General features: G+C 36.1%; 1 protein-coding gene across 1 annotated transcript in view; it reads right to left on the reverse strand.

Moving 5' to 3' along the window:
• The window catches only part of PDE3B (phosphodiesterase 3B), an 85,530-nt gene that overhangs the window by 17,954 nt on the left and 43,429 nt on the right, over positions 1–24,147 (reverse strand). Inside the window, exons 2-3 of the mRNA XM_071558902.1 lie at positions 3,748–3,798; positions 3,347–3,592 (exon numbers count right to left, since the gene is read on the reverse strand). Of these exons, the coding sequence (XP_071415003.1) occupies positions 3,347–3,592; positions 3,748–3,798 (297 nt within the window). The remainder of the gene's footprint in view (positions 1–3,346; positions 3,593–3,747; positions 3,799–24,147) is intronic.

Genomic DNA, 24,147 nt, shown 5'->3' on the forward strand with positions numbered 1-24,147 from the left:
TATCACCCACAGAAACCTGTAACAGAGCTTAACCAGCCCCACCAGAAAGGGAACCAGAGGAGTGTATTCTGTGTGTCATCATACAGGGTAGTGCTCTCAGGCGGGAATGGATCTCTCTGTCAGTGGACCACAGCAGTCCAACATGTGTGCTCTATGCTATATGGAGAGCAAATTTGAAAATCCCCAGCACTGGAGAAGAAAGATCCACGCCCAAGGGCACATTAGCACAATATGGAAATAAGCCCAGAGCACCAGCTCTTACACGTTTTCATCTTCCTGGCTACTTTGAGAGTGAGGGAACACTGGGGACATGACAAATCTCCAGAACTTCCCTCACTAGATACAGAAGCATAGAATAAACAAAGCACAGGTAGCAAAGGACTAAGGAACTCCAGATCCCCCTATGCTAGGAATGTCACTGGTAATTGCTATACAAAGGGGAAAAGTTGTTCTGGAAACAAAACTTACACCATGCCAGAAATCAAAGTTATCATGAAAGGACTCTTGGTTACCAGCAAAAAGAACCATAGAAATGCTTTGGTTGGAAGGGGCCTTAAAAACCATCTAGTTACAAACCTGCTGCCATGGGTAGGGACACCTTTCTCTAGACCAGGTTGCTCAAAATCGCATTCAGCCTGGCCTTGAACACTTCCAGGGATGGGGCATCATCAGCATCTCCAGGCAACCTGTTCCAGTGCCTCACCACCCTCACAGGAAAGAATTTCTTAACATCTAATCTAAATCTCTGTTCTTTTCATTTAAAACCATTCCCTTTTGCCTTAGCACTGTCTGCCCATGTAAAAATTTGCACTCACTCTTTTTTGTTAGTCCCATTTAAGTACTGGAAGGCTGCAATGAGATCTCCCCAGAGCCTTCTCTTCGATGAATACCCCCAGTCCTCAGCCTTTCCTCACAGGAGTGGTACTTCAGCCCTCTGAGCATTTTCATGGCCGCCTTCTGGCTCAGTCTAACAGGTGCATATTTTTCTTGTCCTGATGACCCCAGCCCTGGACTCAGTACTCCAGGTGGGGTCTCATAAGGGCAACAAGGTCAGGAGACAAGAGATATGGATATCCAAGAGCTTGCCTAGGCAACTTTTACTTGCCTAAAGTGTGAAAACTGTTAGAATCGTGACTGTTGATACCAGCAGAAATCCACTGATCCGGCGAGCATTCTACTGTCATATGCTAGGAAATCTGGGGACAGTTCTGGGGACAGTCATGATGGAAGTGGAAAGTTTCTGTTGCAGAGCAGCCCTACAATGTTTTCTGTCCAAGATTTTTTTCCCTCCATTTTTTGTTTTTGTTTTTTTTTTCTTTAAATTTCAAAGGGACTGATCAGTAAATAGCATGAACTGAGCCATTTGCACTTCCAAGAATCTCGAGGGGAAGGGTTAATATTAGATAATTAGTTATGGCTAGCCCGAGGTCTAAAGCCCCATTTTGACTGCATTTATTTCCTTGATTTTTCTTCTTTTTCTACCATGGGGAACAGGTAATTCACTATAGAATCACAGAACTTTTATTTTGCACAGAGCTTCCTCCAATCTAACCCTGTCCTCTTTCAGCCTGAAGACATTACCCTTTGTCCTGTCATTAAATGTTCTTGAAAAAAGTCACTCTCCATCTTTCTTGCAGGCTTCCTCCAGGAACTGGAGGGCTGCAATGAGGTCACCCCAAAGCCTTCTCTTTTCCAGGCTGAACAAACACAATTCTCTCAGCCTTTCCTTGTAGGAGAGATGCTCCATCCATTTAATCAACTTGAAAATTATAACTGAATGCACTTTCGAAGCAAATCAGAGAAGAGAAATAAAGATGTACATGATCCTCAGCAAAAAAACAACTAATTTGAAACGTGGAGGAGGCTTTCTATATTCCAAGTCAGGGAAATAGAGAATGACAATCTCTTAACATAGTCTGAAAGGTCCAATTTTGAAGAAATACTATCTTATTATTTTCTTTGGTGTGTCATAATCTGGAGTTTGTGCTTACTTGTTTTTGTTTTTTTTTTTTGAAAGAAAGAGAAATCTTTTTCTTATTGTAATATAATAAGGTGAGATGTTTTGGCTTACCTTTAAACATGTACCAAAGTCAAACAATCATTGAATGACAGTGGCAAGCACTGCTTTATTCACCAGGTAAATTTCTAGACAGCAAACCCCAAAAACTTAAAGAAAAATTTACTCTTATGAAGGAGGAAGAGAAAAAAAGCTGTGAAAAACCACCATCTTTCAATTTCACATACTCTTCATAACCACTCTTCAGTACTGAATATTTTTCATTTCAAACAATCCTGCCTAGCTATATAAAAATTTTTAAAATAAAAAGGTATAGCAATCCTCAGCATTTTTTAAAGAAATCCACAAAGAAAAAACATGGTGAATTAATTCAATCCCTATCCAACTGATTTCTACAGATATTCATGTGATATTTGAAGGAATTTCATACTGCAATGATTCTGCAGGATCTTCCACAGAATAACCTGTAGGCACTGTGTTTGCCCTCCAAAACATATGGTCCCTAACAGACATTTCACAGGCTTAGTCTCACTCAAAGCAGTTTATCTACCTCCAAGTTACTAAGCCAAGAAGCTGATCAATTTGGGCCAAAGTGCGCACTTCCTAGAAACATAAACAACTATAAGGCAAGGATGTTCCAGACCAGTCTCCACAATAAACAGCCTCAAGCTGTCAATACTGGGCTACCCTAGATTATTAGCTCTGGTGCCCTGCAGCTGAGTTTCTATATTTTAATATTTTCCCTCCACATCCCTTAACATGTCATATAGTAAGTACATTCTTGCTTTCACTTATTTACCTTATTTACCACTTATAATGGAGAAGTGACAGTAATTTACATACTAGGTTCATAATGTGATTTGCTGCATAGAAAGAAGAGATATTTTTCCTTTTACCTGGCTGATTTGCTTCCATCTAATGGCTAGTTTGTTGTCCATAAGAGTAAATCTCTTGGGGAAAAAAAGGTCAATGCAAAAACCACACTGACAGTGACTGATAGATAAAGAACATGGGAGAATTGAGAACAGCCCTGTTTGTTCCATATCATGACAATGTAACATCTTCAGTTTATATTTGCTGTCATTTTGAGGAATTATGTGTTCAGGGTGCAGATCAGTGCTTTTACCTGTCTACACACCATTTGCATTTCAGTACCTTTCACATTACATTTAATGTGTTTCCACAGCTGCTCTCTTTTGATGTTAAACACTGTCCACAGGTACTCAGAAAAGAAGCTATTATGCATATAGAACATTCTTCCCAAATAGATTTTCCTTCATTTTATTTTAATTGCAATGCACACATGAATGAAAATTAAAATTGCTTGACCTTGAGCAGCTTTCGATCTTTTTCAGCAGGATCCTCTACTTCAGGACAGGGGAAGAAACCAGGAAATGGTGCGAAGGGACTAGCCTTTGGCCTGCATGCGCCTGAGAAAGCACCAATCAAACTATTAATGCTTCGAAGGGAAGAAATCACATGAGATGGAAGAGATGGATCAGCCAGAAGGTCTGTCAGCATGTTCCGAGCCTCATTTAGCACTGAAAGATCGACTCCATTTCCACTGCCAGCATTCTGGAATAGATGGAAATGTTGCAAACTATTAATAAGTCAAAACCTTTCATGGTATTCTCTGTTTTAAATAAGTATCTTATCCATTGCAAATTTAAAATAGAATAAATAAAAAAAAATCAATGCAACATTATTAATTAAATTCATAATATACTGACCTGGTAATAGGGCTTGTACCATTGCTTCAAATCCCAATCCCAAAGTATCATCTGTAAAGATAAAATAAAAGAAAAAGAAAGAGTAAAGTGAAATGCTAATATTGAAAAACAGCAATGGCATAACTCTTGACTGTGTGACATGATGAAAAATGTTTCTCCCTTCATGGTTTTTTTATATGTAACTTGGGTCATTTTCTTAGCTAATGCTGCCCAGCAAAACCATGTAAAAGAGTCTGAAGAAATTGCATGAAACAGAGATATTCGGATGACAGAATAATTATATGGCCTTATTTCAATATTTCTGGGTTGTATATAAATCATTTAACATGTACTCTAAATTAGGTGGTGACACTACTTTCCTGCCTCTATTTACCTCAAATTACAAAAGCAAATCTAGCCTAAAACCTCTAACATATTTTTTTCTTTCCAGAACTATTCAAACAGTAGCAATTTTTGGAAATACAGTGCAGAGAGCATTGCATTAAATCATTTACCTTTAAAAAACACAGAAGGCTCCTCAATACTTCAGGTTAAAGATTAGTAATTTCAAAAGCATTTTCTTGCTCGAGGTTTTGCTTAAACATGGTTACAAAGCTCCACATTCTGAATAACCTCACAAAACCCACCAAACCCGCAAAAGAACGTCAGCAACACAATCTGAAGATACTATCAGCTTCAAGTACGTCAACAGCACTCACTTAATTTGTCTTCTATACTGACAAAAAATGAAAACACACAAGAAATGAAAGTCAGATGTCCTGGAAGCTTTTCTGCTTTTTTGTTTTTAATAGGTGAGAACTATGTATGTTTTTGTTCCTCTGAGACTAACAGCCTTTTCATGAAGAAAACGATGTGTTCAAGTCTGGCACTTGTCCAGCAGAAGGTGCAGAAAGTGTCAATAAAAAAACACAGGTGGATGTATCAGCAGTCCCAAGCAGGGGCAGCACATAAAGACCTCTTTTCTCTTCAGTTATCTTGATAGAGATACCATTAAACCATGTTTAAAGTTAGTAGTTATGACATCAACTTGCTATGAACACTGAAGAGATTTATTATTAAGCATGTGCTTGAACTGGGAGTAAGTTATGTTCTATCAGGAAGTCATATGGGGTAAGGAAAGCAGATAAAAATCAAGAATTAAGAAATTAATTATCTGAGGGTTTTCTAGTGATTAATCTAGATAACCATGTTGTCTTTTTTTCTGTTTTTTTTTCTTTTTTTTTTTTTCTCCCATGAGATGACAGTTAGTCTGTCACTGACAAGCAGTAAGATAACGACCAACATTATCTGGCCATACCCCTTTTGCCATGGTGCTTTTGGTTTTAGCAACCTCTTGGCAGGCTCAGGTTTTTGGTTGGTCCGTCAGTTTTCTTACGTTCTTCATCCTGAGGTTTCTCCTTCTAGATTGACATTTATTTAATGTATCAAACATCAGTAAATCTTTTGGTTTCATTCTGCCCTCCTAAGCGTGCACACAGACAGCATTAACCTGCTTCATTAACTTTTGATTCAATCAGCAATAAAGATCAGCTGTCCACATGAGTTTTGTTAGTTATATTGGTAACCTTTGATACTAATGGTCCACAAAGTTGCGTCAGCTTGCTCGCAATCTTGTAACCTCTATTAAGGGTAGCAAAAAAAAAAGGTTTGAAGTAAACATTACTTAAGTTTATCTGTTCTTTGCTAACAGGTTTTTTCTTTAATTCACTATACACCATCGTTCATTAGAAGTCGTATCTTCTGAGAGGAGACAGGTGTAGTATAAAAACACAGCAGGAAGGATGGCAGTGTCAGATTTCCAGGGCTCATCACATGTGCCACACAGCAAAGTAATTAAAATGAGCTGATGATCATTTGAGGCATAAAGTAGCAATCTCTTCTGCTAAGGACAACGGTGGAAAATGCCAATCACTAAGCCATGAATATTTTTCCATGATAAATACAACTTGGTACCCTCTCTTCAACTAAGCAAATCCTTACAGGTTACTAGTGAAAGGGGGGCTACCTTTCCTTAGGTGCTCCCAATGCACCACAAGATGGCAGTCAAATCCAGAAAGCCTCCTCCACAAAAACAATTTAGGGAGAAATGAACAGAAATCAGCAGTATATTCCTTAATAAACCTTCTGCAGAATCAACGTGGTTAGAAGGACAAGGAGAGTGAAAGTTTCAAAGGTTAACAGCTGATAAATTCTACTTTGGAAAAAAAAAAATCTCTGTTGGAAGAATTTACTCCTTACCACTAAGGAAACTGTACTTTGGTCTCACTACCCATCAGACTTAGTTTACTTAGCCTAACTCCATGCCTATCCAGTTAAATCTGGAACACTAAACAAGCAGCATTTCTGACATTACTTTTGTTGAGAGTTAGTCTGTCAAAGATTTAATTAATCGCTGCGGACCATCAACAAAAGTTACAAAGTATTCCTAGAGTTACCTTAAGCTTACAGTATGAGTAAAAAGGACACAATTTATTTTGACTTAATGTGAAGAGACCAAGAGACCTTAAATTAGGTCTTAGGCAGAGCCTCAGCAATTTTTGATTTTGCAACCATGCAACTTGTTGCAGAAAGATCTGTACTCTGTAATACTAAGATTTTGTAATCCATTGCACATAACGTTCTTCCTCACCTCCTCCATCAAGAAACACCTTATCTAGGAGGGACTTGAGTCATAACAGTCACAAGCTGCAACTTACACTTTTGCTTAGTAACTCACACACCTCAGCTTTGAGCGTCCATTGCTAAGGATCACATCACATCACAGCAACTGTTTGGGAGCTCCTCTGAAAAATGAAACTGCTCTGGGCTCTGATATTGCAGATGAACTGAAAGGTGAGAAATGTATATCCCTCCCCCAAAGAACCATCTATGCCAGATTACCAGTCAGCCTGGAGGAGTTCTCCTACCAGCCTGACTCTAAATCCGGAGTCTTCCCATTTCATCCAAAGACCAATGAACACACTTTCCCAGTTTTATATGCTTGCCTATCAAGCTGATGAGGATTTTGAAGGACAACTAATTAAAAAAACCAACCCAAAAAAACATACATAACACTATGCCTTGGTCAACTATAATAATTGAATCTATTTAGCCTATGAAATAAAATGCAACATGGTTAAAAGAAGACAAGCCAGCATACAAACCCCCTTTAAGCACAAGTGCCCTTTTTGGATCTGACTGCCATCAGCCAGTTGAGGTCAAACTGAAACGTGTCACTCAAAAAGGGCCAAGAGTGTCAACAGAAGGATTTTGCATCACTAAACATATGGGTTTTTTAAAGGCTAAAAAAGTTGTTAGAGCTCAACAAATTCCCCACAAAGCCGCTGTTCTGAAGAAGAACACTGTATTCAGTACTATGGGTGTTTAGTCAAATCTCAAGAGATTTTAAATAGGTATCACTTAGTGGATATATGCAGGAAAACTGACAGTAGGCACCAGATACTGCCCTTGGCTTATGTTTTCTCAAACAATAAAAACAGTATTTCCATATACTCCAGAGCAATTGCTATTTGATCACCAGAATATCAACCTGACCGTTACCTGAACTTAAGGATGGCACTTTTGCAAAGCACACATTGTTAGCAACATCAGAAACATGTTAAAAAACTACACAAGGTAACAGTAATAGAGGCCTTCCCCGATACAGCATACGGTTCCAACAGCAACAGGAACAAAGCAACATTAATTGTTACAAAGAAAAAAAGAATAAGTGTTCCTCTGAGAAATTCATAGCCCAAATAAACTAAAACCAGATGAGAAATGAAAGAGGACAGTCAACGAAAAAAGACAGAGCTTCAGAGGTTTTTCTTTTGGTTTTAATTATTTTTCTACAGAAAAAAATTATCTTTCGTATCACAACACAGCCAGTGTTTTCAGGGCCTGCAACAGATGTGTCTTTAAGAAGAGAGTTGATGCCATGGAGGATGGAGATTTTGAGATCTTCACTATAAGAATACCACAACTCCATTTGGTTAAAGACATATCTAAGGAGTACTTTCAACTTCTAAAAACTTAAGCATGCTAAAAGAGTGTAGATTTTACTTTTCTTGAGTTACAAACCACTACAATTACTAGAAAAGTACACTATGCACTTTTAACATTTTTTTAATTGTAATTTTCAAGCCAAACTATATTTGTGCAAGGCAATTGTGCAACGATATTTTCAGGATAATTTAACTTATAAAATACAAAATCATATCAGCTTAGTTACTCAAGAATTATTTGTGTTTGTGTAAAGTTCTAGTAAGGACAATACTTATGTTTACACAGAGATTTAAAATACACAGCTACCAAAAAAAAAAAAAAAAGTGTTTTAGGAGATTCAATGTGTGCTCTAATGCTTGTTAATTAAATAAAACTTGTCTTATTTGAGAACATCCATTACATTTCATGCTCCAAAACTTTAATGGAGAAAAATGAGCACAAAATTGAGTTTCTACTTCTGAGTCTTACAATGATCAAATATAAAGGATTCCTAGTTGCCAGTAGCATCTGTTTGACACCATTAGGCATTAGCTCCGTAAATAAGTATTTCCATAGCAACCAAGCATAGAATTAACTAAACAATGAAACCAACACCATAGCAACTTGATTCAGAAATCAACTCTGTGAAAATTCACCTCTTTCAAAAGCAAAATTCTACAACTAGATGAGGAATCAATTTATTGTCAAATATGAAAAATGTTACTTTACATATCCATTTTTTTCCATGACTGCTTTTCAAACAAGACTAATAGTAGATTCATTGCTTTTATTTCTATATTAGTCTTGTGTAATAGCTTACAATCAATTAATGTTTTTAATCCATGTAATTTAATGACAGAAAAACCAACCACAGCAGTATACAGCCTATATTCTTTGGGGTTTTATTAATTTATTAGGGTTTTCTTCCCCCTCTCAGTAGGAAAGGTAGATGTTGAAAAACAGTATGTAATTAAATAAAAAAGTTGTATTCAGTGTGAACTAAATATGATGCAACCAAAGAATGACTCTCAAAGTATTATTTAAATAACACACACAACATTGTGTTGTGAAATCTTGCAGGCCAAAACAGCAGCAACTTGAGAAGATCATTGTAATGAAGACAAAATACAGCACTCAGTATGATACTATAGGCATTTAGAATCCTGATGGTATTTCCCCACTCACAAAACCTTCCCATGAAAATAAATGGGACAGAAAAAAAACTAGGATATTTTTGGAATCCTAATACTTCATGACTCTATATACAATTTATTAATCCAAGATTGTAAAATAGCCAATAGATTGTGAAGTCTGCAGATAGCCACAATCTCTGAACAGAAACCACGTGCGCTTTCCTGCTTCTGAGGTTTAGATACAGGTATTGATGTAAACAGTCATAACCCTGTCCGACAACTGAATTGTGAACTCTACTGAGCTATTTTTTGGTTTTTTAAGAAGTCTAAAATCTTTCTTAGATGAAAAGAGATTTGCTTCTACTTAATTGCTTCAGTTAATACTATTCTACACATTAAATACTACCTGCAACATATTAGGCTGGACATATAAGAACAACATCGGAACACACCGGTGTCTGGACACTACAACATTTTCACCAGGCTCCACAGTATTCTGATCTTTCCTGCAAATACGAATCTTTGTCAAAAGCTGCACCTAAGTAAACTTTAACAAGTCACTTTAGAGTCTTCACATTTAGTTACTATTTTCAGTAACTTTGCCCTCAGCACAGATACAAAAACAGAGCAAAAATGCGCCACTGTGTGCTAAAGTTTCAAATAAGCCTTCAGCAGGCTTATTCTTAAAGCTAACACTACCCCCTGAAAGCAGAAAAATAATTTTTTGTTTGGTTGGGGTTTTGTTTCTTTTTTTATATGTTTGTTTAATCTGCTTGTTTTTAAAAAGACATGTTACTTCTGCTTTTGCACCCAGGCATGTCAGCTTCTACTTAGTCTGCTGTAGAAAGTTTACAGTTTTCTTATTCTGATATTTGTTCTGATCTTCCTTTTAATATTTTTTAAGATCTTTAAATGTTTCAAAAAGGTTGTAAATGGTGTTTTGTCTGTCAAGGGAAAGTAGAGAAGGTTTTTTTCTTATTATGTAGGTAATGAAAAAAAACTGTCTAAAACCACACTTAGGTCATTTCCTGTTCCTTCTAGGTTTTGTCAGACTTGCACGTCAGAGTAAAGGCCAACCAACAATTTATGGCAACTGGAGGAGGGGAGAAAAAAATCCTGCTATGTGCAGATCCTTTAATTGCCCATTATAAGCATTTTCCTTTAGAGCATGTGGTTCTAATCACCATCAAAGAAAAGCAATAGTGCTAGGTGGATTACTGCTCTGGGCCAGTACAGTTGCTTCGGTGTTCTGGCATTCTATACTAACTTTTAGTGTCATCAAAAACCTAAGCCTTTTTTTTTTAAGTTATGTTTATTTTACAAAAAGCAAAATCTAGAAAATGCTCCCAAAACATCTTTTTTGCATTTACCTATTGGCATTATTTTACAATTACACATGGTAAAAGCCTTTAGTGCTGTGTTAATGTAACATGTTGAAACAGACCGAGAGTGTAACCTTAAATTTCCTCTTTCTGTAATAGAAGGATGTGTGCAAATCTTATGCTGAAATATTTTACTGTATACTGATATATTCCTAATACAGTAATTAAAAACAGTTAATAGAGATGAACCAATTTCTTCCTCTAGTGACTTACATTTTTCAACTGATGTTTTCAACCTATTACACTAGAAATATAGAATGAATCTTGGATCTTTTCAGCAAAGAGAAACTATTTCATATGACCAGAAGTCTTTTTAATCAGCATTGAACTGAAAAAAAGGAGATACTGAATTTTTCCTGAAGCATTTTCTCACAAATTTCTCTTTACAATCTCATAGAAATACTTATATTTTCCTCTCTCCCTAAATGCCCCTCTAAAACAAGCAGCATAAAATTAAGCTGTACAACTCTCAGTCAGAAACTAATTAACACGAATCTGAGAATGGTTAGCATCAAATTCATCAGACCAAATGATCATATAGTCCAATATCTTGTTGATGGCAACAGTAACCACCTCAAGATAGGGATATTAAGTAAGCAGTGCTAATTCTGAGAATATTCAACAATACAACCCAAGGAGCCATATGTCATATATTTTTGTATATTACAAGAGTCGACAGAGTTTTCATCTTCACATTTCTCTGATCATCTTTCTCAGAACCAACGTAAAATACTGACAGATCCAATACCACACAAAAAAGCATTTCACAAGTTCGATACAGATTTTGCAAAGTTCACTTTCATTCTGAATCTGTCAATGCTGAAGTTGTACAGTAAGGAAGCAGTCAGAAGCGCTTTCGTGCAGTTCACCCACTAAAACAAGTTGTTTTTGCAAAAGCTTATAGTTGTTCTCCAGCTGACTTCAGGCACTAGACAAATTTTGTCAGACTGTGAGGCTGGATTTTCAAAACCCTCAGGCTACTTCAGACACACAGCACCTTCAGAGTAACAAACCTTCAAAATCACTAAACAGCAACAGTTTTTGATTGTGTTGTTGTCTTAAAGATTTTTATTTACAATATTGCCACAGGGTAAAAGCTGTACACAAATGAGTGTTGTTTTCTTTCAATAACTTGATGGTGACCCAAAAAGAAATGTTACAGGGACTGAAGTTAAGAGAAGTAATCTAATAGAAGCTGGTCAAGATGCCAAAGAAGACATTATGGTATAAAAGAAAGCAAATTGCTGCAGTGCTCTGGTTGGAAGTTATAAACGGGGGCTGAAATGGCCACATTCTCAGTTGCTCAATCTGAGGACTTAAAACGAATAATTTTAAAACTGCTAAGAGTATAATGAGGAGTCTGATTATAAGAGCAATTGTGCTAGTGAAAGTTAAATCAGTATTAAGAAAAATATCTTCATGGACAAGTTTCTGGTTGAAGTGTCAGGAAAAACAAGATGAGAACTCTTAGGGAGAAAATCCTGAAACTCGGAAGAATGTAATACAGATTGCTCTCAGAAACAGAGGTGGATGCAAATTGCTGCATTCTACAGAAAGTGACAATTTACTTTTCTCTAATGTATTCATGGTACGTAGCACTTTAATTGGCAGTTTCATAACCAGCTGAGAAAATACTCAAAGGATTTGAACGAATTCAGATTTCTTTTTTTTCCAAGTAGTAACACTGTGATCCTGTTCTAAGTGAAAAAGAAAGATCAGTGATGCCTTCCCACCTGTTGTAGCAATAGATGATGACTAACTTCAATAAAACTACTTGGGGAGATGCACTTTGTCCCAAAAATGGCAAGTCTTGTATAGATATATGTTTAAGTCATGCTTATCTTGCACATCGAAAGTGAACAAAAGATTGCTTCTGATTAAACCTCTAGCAGTATGGAGAGGGCCGCAGACATCGTCCCACCCTTCCTCATGATAAATTCACTCACTGAGGGAGAAAGGATGCAGTCAGACACCTCTGGCAGTGCTTACCACTCACTAATCTGCTGAAAGTTCTGTATGAAAAGACTGAGGGATGAACAAGCTAAGATTTCATTTAAAAGGGAGAAAAAGAACCCCAAACACCATAAGACTCCAGAATTTGTTGTGAAATGCTGTGGGTTCAATAATGTTTAATAGCACATCCTCCTTAATGTGATTCACTTCAGGTAGATGTAAGCTGAAATTCACATTCTTCTCATTTGGTAAGTAAAGGTTCACTTCTAGGAAAGAAAAATCATCTCTGTCCCACAACCAACATCTCCTAAGCTAGAGGTTCTAATCTTCATGGGCCTTTTTGAATATTGTGGTCCATTCTGTTGTTCAAACTATCACAGGCCTCTCACACACATGAAGACATAACTGTACAACCCATTATACACAAAGGTAATGAAAAATTGTATCCAAAAGCCTGTTTTCACTCCATTGTTTTGATTTACTCCCTAAGCTGCTTTGCTACCCTACACCATCAGACAAAAGTCTAGCACAAAAGAGGATTATGAAAAGTGAAGGTGACTTGGTCCGTAGTCTGACTAATCTACCAGTTTCTGTTTCTATAATAAAATTATATACAATTTTGATGAGTGAAATCATCATCCAATCCCTCCTTCCAAAAAAGAATCAAACTTTTATTTACAATAATAACAGATTTTCTTATGATTTTGGTGAGTGAAATCATTATACAAACACACTTCTCCTCCCCAAAAAAATCAAACTTTGCAATATATCAGGTTGGGCTGATCTTTAAAATACTCAGTATTCTTTCATTTTGGTAGCATGACTCAGATGGAGAAACTAATATGAAAGAAAGAGGTCAAAATGGGTCAAGTGTCTTCCAGTGACTGTAAAATAATAAGAACAACTTGCCAGTCTTTTCTATATAAGATTGGGTTGTTCTTTTAAACTGCAAGACATTTTTAGCAAAGTCATCACAATAGTGAAAGTTGCATAAATGTCTACAGAGAACAACATTGGCAGTGAGAATATCATTTGCCATTTGGGACAAGTATTACTTACAATAAAGTTGCTGTGTAGCATGCCCAATAAATCCATCAAATATTATAAATGCAGGCAAAGTAACTTTTCCTTGGGGAAAAACTAATTTTTTCATTTCTTGTTTTTTTTTCTTATGGCCCTTAATGTGTTGCTATGAAGTCTCTTTCAGGCTATGTTTTCAAAATAGCTGCTAATAAGATGAACCTAAAAAAACCAAGTCTACACTCATCTGTGACTAATTCTATGTTCTTATCAACAAATTCAGCTCTGGACTAACATCTCCTAGAACCTGCACATGTTTTGATTTTTTTTTTCCTAAAGCAGAAAAGGGGAAAATGCCAAGAATTTTAACCACAGAAAAACAATGGCATGCTGAGACTCCAAGAAATATCTAACTAGAAAAATACTGTCCCAATGAGACAAGGAGAAAGGCTTTGACAACACCTATCTGACCACTGCAATTGGCTATTCTATTTAAAAAAGAAAACTACAGCATTTAATTACAAACTTTAATTGAAATACAGCAATTTGATTTTTTTCTCTATTTGAGTATTTTTAATAAATCAGTTAACTTAGGACATTCAAAATGTATATTTTAATCAATCCCCCTGTAAAGCACATCTAAATTAAACTAGGAGATAAATTGGACAAAATAAATAATAAGGTATTTAATCAAGTTTGATCCCATGCATGAAAGAAAAGACTTTATTCTAGTAACTTTCAAAGGAGTAAAATCTGTACACTGTGTTATAACCAATCCCAAGCTGACTCTTGTGCCACAGGACTGGACACTCACAGCTATAACATCAGCTTTTAAAGGGATCCAGGAGAATGTGGGGAAACTATCAGAGCAAAAGGACAGGAAGTGAGGGGGGATGGGACCCTACAAAATTAACTTACAGATGCGTCATTTAAATTTTGGCAAAAATCGGTAGGATTTTCCTACACCAATATCATGCCAGACAAATCTACTGGACTTTTTGAAACAGACTGCACACACCAATAAAAGTGAACCAGTCAGCCAGTGTACTTTGATTAGAAAACAAATGAACCAAAAAATCACAACAAAAATGTGATATAGTCTCCCCTCAGTGGCCCTGAAGAAATCATATTTACGTGGGAAGAAAGGGATGGCCCTTCTCTGAATTAGTAATGTCTTAAAACATAGAAGTAAAGAATAAGTGTAGAAAGTTCATCTAAAGAAAAAAAATGCCAATAGAGATTTCCTCAAAAGTCTTAAACAGCCCACCCAAAATTAAGAGTAATGGCAATAGATTTCTGAAACGTCAACATGTACTGATGATACAAAATTCCTGAGGTTACTCAGAAATAAAATTGATTATGAAAAAGCATCAGTAGGTCTCAATATAGCAAGTTAATAGCAATAAGACATTGCTGAAGTTCAGCTCTAACTAATGAGTAAATACTGAGAGCAAAAATAAATTTAAAATTACTATATATATTTAAAATTACTATATATATATATATATATATATATAAATCTGGGCTTATATTACATCAATAACAACCAGAAAAGAGATGTTGGAGTCATTTGGATCAGTCCAATTCTCAAAGGTGCTAAAAGAAACATCAAACAATACAAAACAAGATCACTGCCTAGATCCATGTGACAACCAATCTGATTCACAGAGATACAGAAGTATTGAAGAAATAAAAAAGGATAGGCTAATAAGTGAAATCAAGCTTCTACTGTGAGGAGCTACACAGACTGGGATCCCTCAAGAATGAGGGAAACAAAGGAATTATTACAATGCCCTATAATTACCAGTGTTATGGAATAGTTAGTGTGTGCTGTTCTCGAGCGCATGAATGGGGGCCATGCAATTAGAGCATCTGGCAGCAGGTTTAAAACAAGCCAAAGGAGGTATTTCTCACACACTACATAATTGAATTATTCCAGTCACTACTGCAGGTTTTTAGAGAAACTGAATGTAACCATAGATGTTAAAAAATCTAACAGAGACTGATCAATCCATGGCTACTCACCATGACTCAGATACAACCTCTACCTAAGGATGGCTCAAACTGTAATATGACAAAACACGGCAGGGGGGAAAGAACCACTTCTGAAATAAATGCTACTATTGACTATTATTAAAGATAAAAAGCCTGGGCTGGGTGAACCAGTTTGATATCATCTCTATATTAAGGTAAAACAAGTATTTATAAAAATGGGTCCGTCTTAGCAATCTTCCTATTGCAATAAACCGTACAATCCTTTTGTGTATTTGGGAAGTTTCCTAATGAGGTCTGCTTATAGAATTATTCCTCTCACCCATCTCTGTCTGAAGTCCAGGCCTCCAGCTTTTTTCTGTAAATCTCACAGAATCACAGAATTGTTAGGGTTGGAAGGCACCTCTGGAGATCATCCAGTCCAAGCCCCTGTCAAGGCAGGGTCACCCAGAGCAGGTGACCCAGGAATGCATCCATGTGGGTTTGCAATGCCTCCAAAGGGAGAGGCAGCACAACCTCCCTTGGCAGCCTGTTCCAATGCCCTGCCACCCTCAGGATAAAGTTCTTCTTCATGTTGAGTTGGAGCTTCTTGTGTTTCTATGGCCATTGCTCCTCATCCTATCACTGGGCACCACTGAAAAGAGTCTGTCACCATCCTCTTGGCACTTGCCATTGTGATCTTTAAATGCATTAATGAGATCCCCTCTGTCTTCTCTTTTCTAGACTAAACAGACTCAGCATTCTTCCACCACTCTTGTAGTATGGAATCTCCTTCTCTTCCCCTCACCCAATATGCTGCCAAAGGCAGTAGCAGTGTCCTGCTCCGTCCAGTGAATTCCACATCACCCAGTCATTCACTCTAAAAGAAATAAACTTTAAAAAATTATACAGTATCCACCTGATTTTTTTTTTTATTATGACTCAAATCTTATTTAATCCACTTGCTCCTTTTGCGGAATAACTGACCTTAATTATTTAGCCCTCCTCCACCAATGACTAAGCATTATAGCTTCTTAAAACTTAAATACAAAACAGATCAAAGAACTTGGAAAACATAAATTAGATTTCCTTTTCAGACTGTCTGTATTTTTATATGCAGGTATATGAATGCATATGTATGGATATACATGCCTATGTATATGTATATACACAAAAATGCTACAGAAAAGCGTATATAAAGCAACCAGTTGCAATATAAAAGCTTTTCAAAATATATCATCACACTAACAGTATCATCAACTTTGTCATACTAGAGCATCATCAAACTAAGTAACACAACCAAATAAATGAAGAAACATACTAAAATACCATCTTTCATAGTGCTCAAAAGTCCATTGGAAAAGCAAGGTACAGAACTTTTTCTTTTTCCTACAATGCATCTCAATTTTATTTCTCTTTACACTTTCGAAATAGGAATATATGCCTGGCTACTAAAAATAATCAGAAAGGTTCAATAGAGACAAATGAGGGCCTCACTGCCAGCAGCACGGATCTCCAAGTAACAGAATGCAACATCAAATACTACAATAAACACAAAATTGAAGCCAATAGAGCTGAGAATTTGCTTGCAATTATATCTAACTAATCATTACATATGCTCACACACATTGATGGGTCTGTTTTTAGTACATCCAATTGGAACCTAGTTTTTAAGATCAGAGTGAATTGCAAGCCTATTATGAAGATGACAGGCACTGTCACAACCATAACTACACCTGCTGTAAAAGGGATGTCTCTGAACTGAATATTGTATAACCAAATAGCTTAAAAGGACCCAAATTCATGAAAGATATGTAAGAATTCTTGAGGAGATTAAATGCATTTCCCCTAAAACTAGCTAGAGACCTCCAGAAGCTGCATTTGAAATTTAAATTTATTACTAATTACATTTCTAAATGAAAACAAGTTCAATTCTTTACCCATTCATTATCCTCCAATAATTTTACTCTTTTGCTTGGAAAGAAATTAGATAAGAAGCAGCTTGTGAGAGGAGAAAGGAGAAATAAGGAAGGACTAATATTTTGGTGAGATTCTAAATTACCATTACTTAACTTGCTATTGTCTTTCAAAAGGATTATTTAATATTTTAAATGCATTTTCCAGAGTGCTCAGGTTGTCACTCAAAGGTGCATGATCTGCTCTACCTACATAAGTGCTTAGTTTTTAATTTGATGGTGACAGCTGATGATCACATGAGTACATTCTTCTGTACTGAATCAAATAACCTCAAAGAACAGTTTTGAAACATAAGTTTACATGTTCTCTTAAGTAAAGATGATCATATGATAGGGAAGGTAGAGAACAGCAAATCTTCAAGTGAAGGGCATTTATTCTTTTGAACCCTGATGGATTTTTTCATGCCTATCATTAACATTTTTTTTGCCCAACTGCAAATAGCATAATGTAAGGTTAAACTACTTCAATTCTCATATTCAAGCAGGAAAGTTTTGAAGCAAGGATAACCAAAATAACCAATATCTTACTCTCCTGAAAAGCACAGGTAAGCAGACACTGAATATTCACTTCTTCACTCCAAATGTAGTCTAGTAAATAATCCATAAGAAAGAAGAGAGATATAAATGAACTCTATATAGAAGAAGTTCTAGTTATGCTGATGGAATTGGAAAGAAAATCACAAAAAAATCACTGACATGTTAATTTATATGTCATGGATGCCATTTAAAAAAGGATACTTTACACCTGGCAAGTTTCAGATAAAATATTAAAGTTAGTCAGTGATAAACTCTGAAATGTAAAACTAGATTGACAGAACCTTGTCTGCAACGTATGGAAACACAGAATGACTTTACTATGGTACTTTTTCTGCCTTTCCTTTTTTTTTTTTTTTTTTTTAACTCTCTTTTCAATCTCCCTGTTCATACTGACTAACTTTTTTGTATTTGTTTCTGCCAGGACAGTGCAAGACATCACATAATTACCATGCATATTGCCAGGGATTTTGACCCAGAGATCAGTCAGAAAGAAGTTGCAGGGAAAAAGACCAAACTAAACAACCAAAAATCTCTCAAACTTTAAAGAAGACAGATATTAAAAAAATTTGCCTACTGCCTTTCCTGCTTCTTTCTTTGGTCCTGCACAGCATAACCCCAACACTCACACCATGTACCTGAGAACGTTGTCCAACCTCTTACTGAATTCTGTCAGGCTTGGTGCTGTGACCACTTCCCTCTTCCAGTGTCGAGCCACCCTCTGGGAGAAGAATCTTTCCCTAATACTCAACCTAAATTTCTCCTGACACAACTTCAGGCCATTCCCTCAGGTCCTGTCACTGGTCACCACAGAGAAGAGATCAGTCCATGACTCTCTTCCCCTTGTGAGGAAGCTGTAGACTGCAATGAGCTCTGCCCTCAGTCAGCTCTAGGCTGTTACCATCATTCAGGAATGGTAAAGCTCACGGACTTAACCTGGAATTAGTAACAGGTCTTTAGCAGGGAGGATACTGTTCTTTCTTGGGAGCTCTGTGATGGCAGTTGCCTCTGTTCCCTGTGCTTCAATTATGCCTCCAATTGCTGAAAATATCTTTTAACACTGAAGAAGTAAGAGCAGCCACATTAAGCTTTAACAGTAGACAATAGAACTTATGAAACATTAGGCCCAAAGGGATTAATTTTGTTCTTTGATTACATAGAACAAAGCAGATCGTAGTAATTTCTGCACCCATCCTGTAACGACCAATAGGTTTACTCTAAAACCTATTTTTAATAAGAATTTCTGGGTCTTATCACAAAAGTTAATTTTAGCTGAAAGAGACTATGTGTGAATTAATGTTTTAAATATTTGCTCTAAATCATGTCATATGTAGTACAATTAGGATTGCACTAAATCTTCTCATCTCTACAGAGCACAGAAAAACCATCCTCCAAATATTAATGTTATTTTAAAAACTAATTCTGCTTTGAACACTTACAGACTTTGGTTATGTGGCCAGTTTCTAAGCAGAGCTGCTCCCAAATGCTTCACAGTAAGTCAAGAAAGCAATGAGAGATTTAACACCAGTCCATGTACAAAGGCAGATTGAATCAATATTACAGATCAAAAGCTGTGACAAAACTGAACTCTAGAGAATATTTTCCCCAGGGAAGAAGTAAAAACTATTTTCTCCAAGCTAAACTTGGTTACAGACCAATTCTTTTTCAGAGCCTACCTTCTCTTCATTTCTAGCATATTTTAACTGCACCAGAGTTAGATTTAGAAACCTTCCCATCTTACCACCAGACCATGAACGCTTAGGACTGCAATGGAGAAAATTATTAATAATCCTTTATTTCCTGGAATATGAGCCCAGCTCAAATATTCTCAAATGCATGCCTTACTGCAAAGGTGTACATGCAGACATGAAACTCAAAAGTACCCTTGTAGAAAAGGTGCTTCTTAAAATCCACTGGAGGATGGCAGGCATGGTCAATGGAAAACAAGAATCTTTGAGGCCTGAACCAGAAAAAATCAAAATTATTTTGTTTTTAAAAAATATACAGCAGTATGGGAACAAAAGAATAAACAGACACCAAAAGTATTAAGCTGTTGTGGTTTAAAATTGCTGCATAGTTTTAAAAACTGGCAATTCTAGGATTAGACATTTGGTTTATGCCAATGAGAAGGCACATAGAAAGGCAAGGTTTGTCCTGATCATCTAAGAAATTTTCTAGTCTCCTATATGTACACCTATGGAATGACCATATGGATGAAGAAGCACAGTAAGAGAATTCTTAACTGGAAGGAAATGCACGTCTCCTACTACTCATAAGAAGCAGTTTTCTACAAGTCTAGCTATCAAACTTCTACATGGGAACTGTAAGTATGAAATCCAGAAGAAAAATATTACACACAAATATGTCTAAAACTCTTGAGTAGCCCATTGACGTTTTCCTATCATATGCTATTCCATTTCCTCTCTTGCTACCGCACTTAAAAATGCTCTTACTCACTATATAAAGGGTATTAAGGCTCTTTCTGACATCATTTTTTTTCACAGCCTTCTTTCATATAGAAAGCATCACCAATGGTTCTAATATAATTTAATATTTTCATGCTGATTACACTGTAGTATCTGCACTGTCCTAAAATTCTCTTTAAAAATTAGAAATTACTGTAAATCATGCTATTTAGACACAAAGAAATTTAGCAGGGTGTACAAAAACCACTTTGAAACATCATCTCATCAGGTTCACTCTCACAGAATGGTTTGAAAAAAATAGCAGTGCCCTAATTTATGGGTGCTTCTCTTACAAGCCATCTGCCTCAAGCAAAACAGCTGCCAGTGATGCAAGCTGGGAAAGTGGCCAATCTGACTCACATGCAACTATATACCCAAGAGAGCAATTAATAAGTCACAAAACAGTACCCAGTTATGCAAGCATTTTTGAATCTTGGGACTCAGAACAGGGCTGAGACAGAGCATGAGACAGCCTCAAGGAACTCTCAGCATTCAGCTCCAATGTATGGATGCTCCAGCACCATCCGGTCTTTCCCTCTTAGCAAGCACCTTCAAAAATATGAACCCAGATGCCAATATTTAAATGCAGGGAAATATCTTAAATAATTCCTTTAGCCTCAAGACTCACATAGTGCTACCTTTCATTCAAAAAGCACAGAGTACTTACTCAAGGAAAGAGAGTCAATAATTATTTACACAAATGACATTATTTTGCCCTAATGAAGGAATTAGAACAAACATTATTTCCATTGTCTTCTTTCAAACATCACTATCTGAGTTTCATCTATTTTGTTCTTAAAAGGAACTAATAACTTAAAATGGAAAAAAGTAAGCCTCATTAGCCATGAACTGAAATGCAGCCAGGAATATTTTTTGGCAGGTAGAATGCAAGTTTGAAGTTGAGCACATCTGAGTAAGTTATAACACTTGTATCATATCAAAATAATTTGTCAATGCTCTTTTGTTCACAGCAAGTTTGATTAATTTTCAGAATATATAAGAATTAAGGTCTACACATGTTTCAGTCTCTGGGGGCCTTCATCAGGAAAAAGTCAGACTATATTAGAGCTAAAGAGATTAGTCCATGCTTTGTGTTTTGTCAGATTAACTGGAGGAACTGTGTATTAGAAGACTATCTCCAGGTTTAATAAAAAGAAAATACACTCATCCACAGGCATAATATAAAAATCAAAACAGAAAAATTATTAAACATGTAAATATGCTTTATTTGGTAGCAGTTTTCTGGTTTGTTTCCTAAGACAGCAAGAATAGTTGTTTGTCAAAATATTATTACAGTGTCACTGCTTGGCCACCACCACTACAGCAGGTGATAGTCTAAAATGAAGAACACAACTATACCTCTGTTACAAGCCCTATCCCAACATTACTTTCACAAATAAGTGTATAAAAGTCATATTTTAATTTCAAAAGTAGAACAACTGAGAGATGCCTAAATCAGTCACCTCTCTACTTCTTACTTTCTCTCTTCCCATACAGAACAAATATATAAAATTATTCATAAAACACAATAATTTTTTCACACTTGTCCAAAAATTGAAAAATAATATTATGTTCAATATGGTACTACACTGGAAATCATACGATCAAAATAGGTTGGCAAATTTTAATTCCAAAACTGGAAATAACTTCAATGAGGTACGTAACAGTCATACACTTAGTCAAACAAGCTATTTGGTTCAACAAAACATGCTTAGAATAGTCAGGGAGAAGCTGGAGGAAGACAGAACCATAAAGAACTTCACATCTTTAGAAACCTCAGGATAACAAGGCAACAGGAAGACTCCTGCTTGATTACCTGGTACCTGCAATGTAGTTAAAGATTTACTGGAAGGAACTCTCTTCCTTGTAGCTTTAGCAACTCTTCTGGAAAGGGTTCACTTTAAGTGAGAAAGTTAAGAAACAAAAATTCAATATCGATGTCTCAAAATTCATGCAATGAAATGTTGTATGGTAAAAGAGCAAAACGGAACAGTCAAAAACAATACACCAAAAATTTAAATTGAAACTAAGACTGCCATGCATTTGCAATGTTCCTGAGGTCCTTCTCCCACAGTAAGTGCTCTCTAGTAGAGCACACATAGAGATCATTAATATCTACAATCCACAAACTTACAGGAACTGGATCATCAGTAAAACAACTACTCCTCTATCCATTTTTTGAAGTGATGCAACATGTTCAAAAGCTAGCAAGCAAGAGGGGAGAGGTGTACAGCAAATGCAGAGAGCACCAACACTCTCCTGCACCTTTCTGCCTGCAAGGCAGAATCATATAAGCTTCATCTCCTTCGGAAACTGAGCTAAGATACATATTATACCCCCCATACTATTTACTGAATAAACATACGTCTTCCTCTACAGGAATTGTTCTTTCTGCTCTATTAACTTCTAAAAAATGAAATGTAACAGTCTAAATCCATGTGTTACATGAACCTAGAGTGACAAAATTGTGAATGACATGATAAATTGTCAGGAACGTCCCCAGAATATTTAAGGGATGTAAAGGAGCTGCAGCCTCTCTCCTGCCACTACACCATCTTTTTATTCCCATATCACACAGAAATGCTGAGGCCATGCAGTTACCCCTCACACTCATAAAAGATCCACAGCTATCTCTGACCTCAGTAGTAGCACAGTTTTGTTACTTGCCCCATCCTAAATTTAGCTTTGTAAGCTGTAATACAAAGTGCACTGTCAATACATACAAGTGCATTTGTCACTTTGAAATAGTGAAACAAAAACAATCAAAAACTTTACAAAATAGTTAGGTAGGTAGTAACTCTACAAACTTTTATGACACAAGAATTACCAACCTAATAATTGGCTTTAGAAAAACCTCCTGTAAGCTCCTTTTTATTTACACAGATAGTGTAAACACGTGCCAGGAGGCAAGGGAATGTGAGAGGACAGAAATGCCAATGACGAGGCCTGACATTTATTTAAAGTCACAGCATGAAGCATAAGTTGAGGAGTGACCACTTCAGAGCATCTAACAAACCAGCAGCCATCAGACACTGACATCCTGCAAGTGCTTGAAGGGCCTTAGGAACATCTTTAGTTAGCCATAGCAGGGCATACTTATGAAATTTTTCCATTCCACTTCACAGTACTTCTGATTTGATGTGCAGTTTAAACCCATAAATAATCATTTTGTAGAATAACTAATGAAAAGTAAATGTATCTTTATGCAATATAAATGTGGTTTGTATTATCTGTAAAAAGAGTAAGATTTCAGGTTTTGTAATGAAGTTCATTTGAGCAAAGATCAAGTTTAACTTGAAAAGTGAAAAGAAAGTTATGATTCACATGTAGCAATAAGACTTAAATTTATAAAATGACTAAAGAATTATTTTCTAAAATTTTTTATCTACAATAATGCATGGATTTTTTTCCTTCTGTATTTTTTTTTATTATTTTTACCCACCTCCTCCCCCATGAGTACTTGTGTGCTTGAAGAAATTAAAACAAAGACATTTGCAGGAAAATCAAAGTGCTACAAACTGAGGAAGGTCAAAAGTATGACGTCAAAACTGAACTTTATTCTACAATGACACATTTTAAGCCTCACTATCACACTTCAACAGAAACCAATTGAATAAATTTCACCAGTTACAATGCAACCACCAGTAAAGTTTTAAAAAATCTACAGATTTCAGCTACTGCATCATTCTATGAACTGCACCAGTAAGACTGGCACACAGCAAGTCTATAGTCTCAAATGAGATCACACAGATTTTTGAAATTTTGAACATGTTCTAATATTTTTTGCCTTCATCATGTCATTAAAAAGTTATAATAATTTGCTTGTAAATCCCAGACACATTTAATAACTTTGCACTTCAGATAGAAGTTGATTTCTTAATTATGATCTTTTACAGAGATAGTGACAAGTGACATCCACACCACTGATATTGATATATATATACATGTAGATAGATAATAGATAAATAAATATATTTAAATTTCTTAATTTTAATTAAAAATT

Source organism: Pithys albifrons, chromosome 6 (genome assembly GCF_047495875.1).
Source record: "Pithys albifrons albifrons isolate INPA30051 chromosome 6, PitAlb_v1, whole genome shotgun sequence".
NCBI lineage: Eukaryota > Metazoa > Chordata > Aves > Passeriformes > Thamnophilidae > Pithys > Pithys albifrons.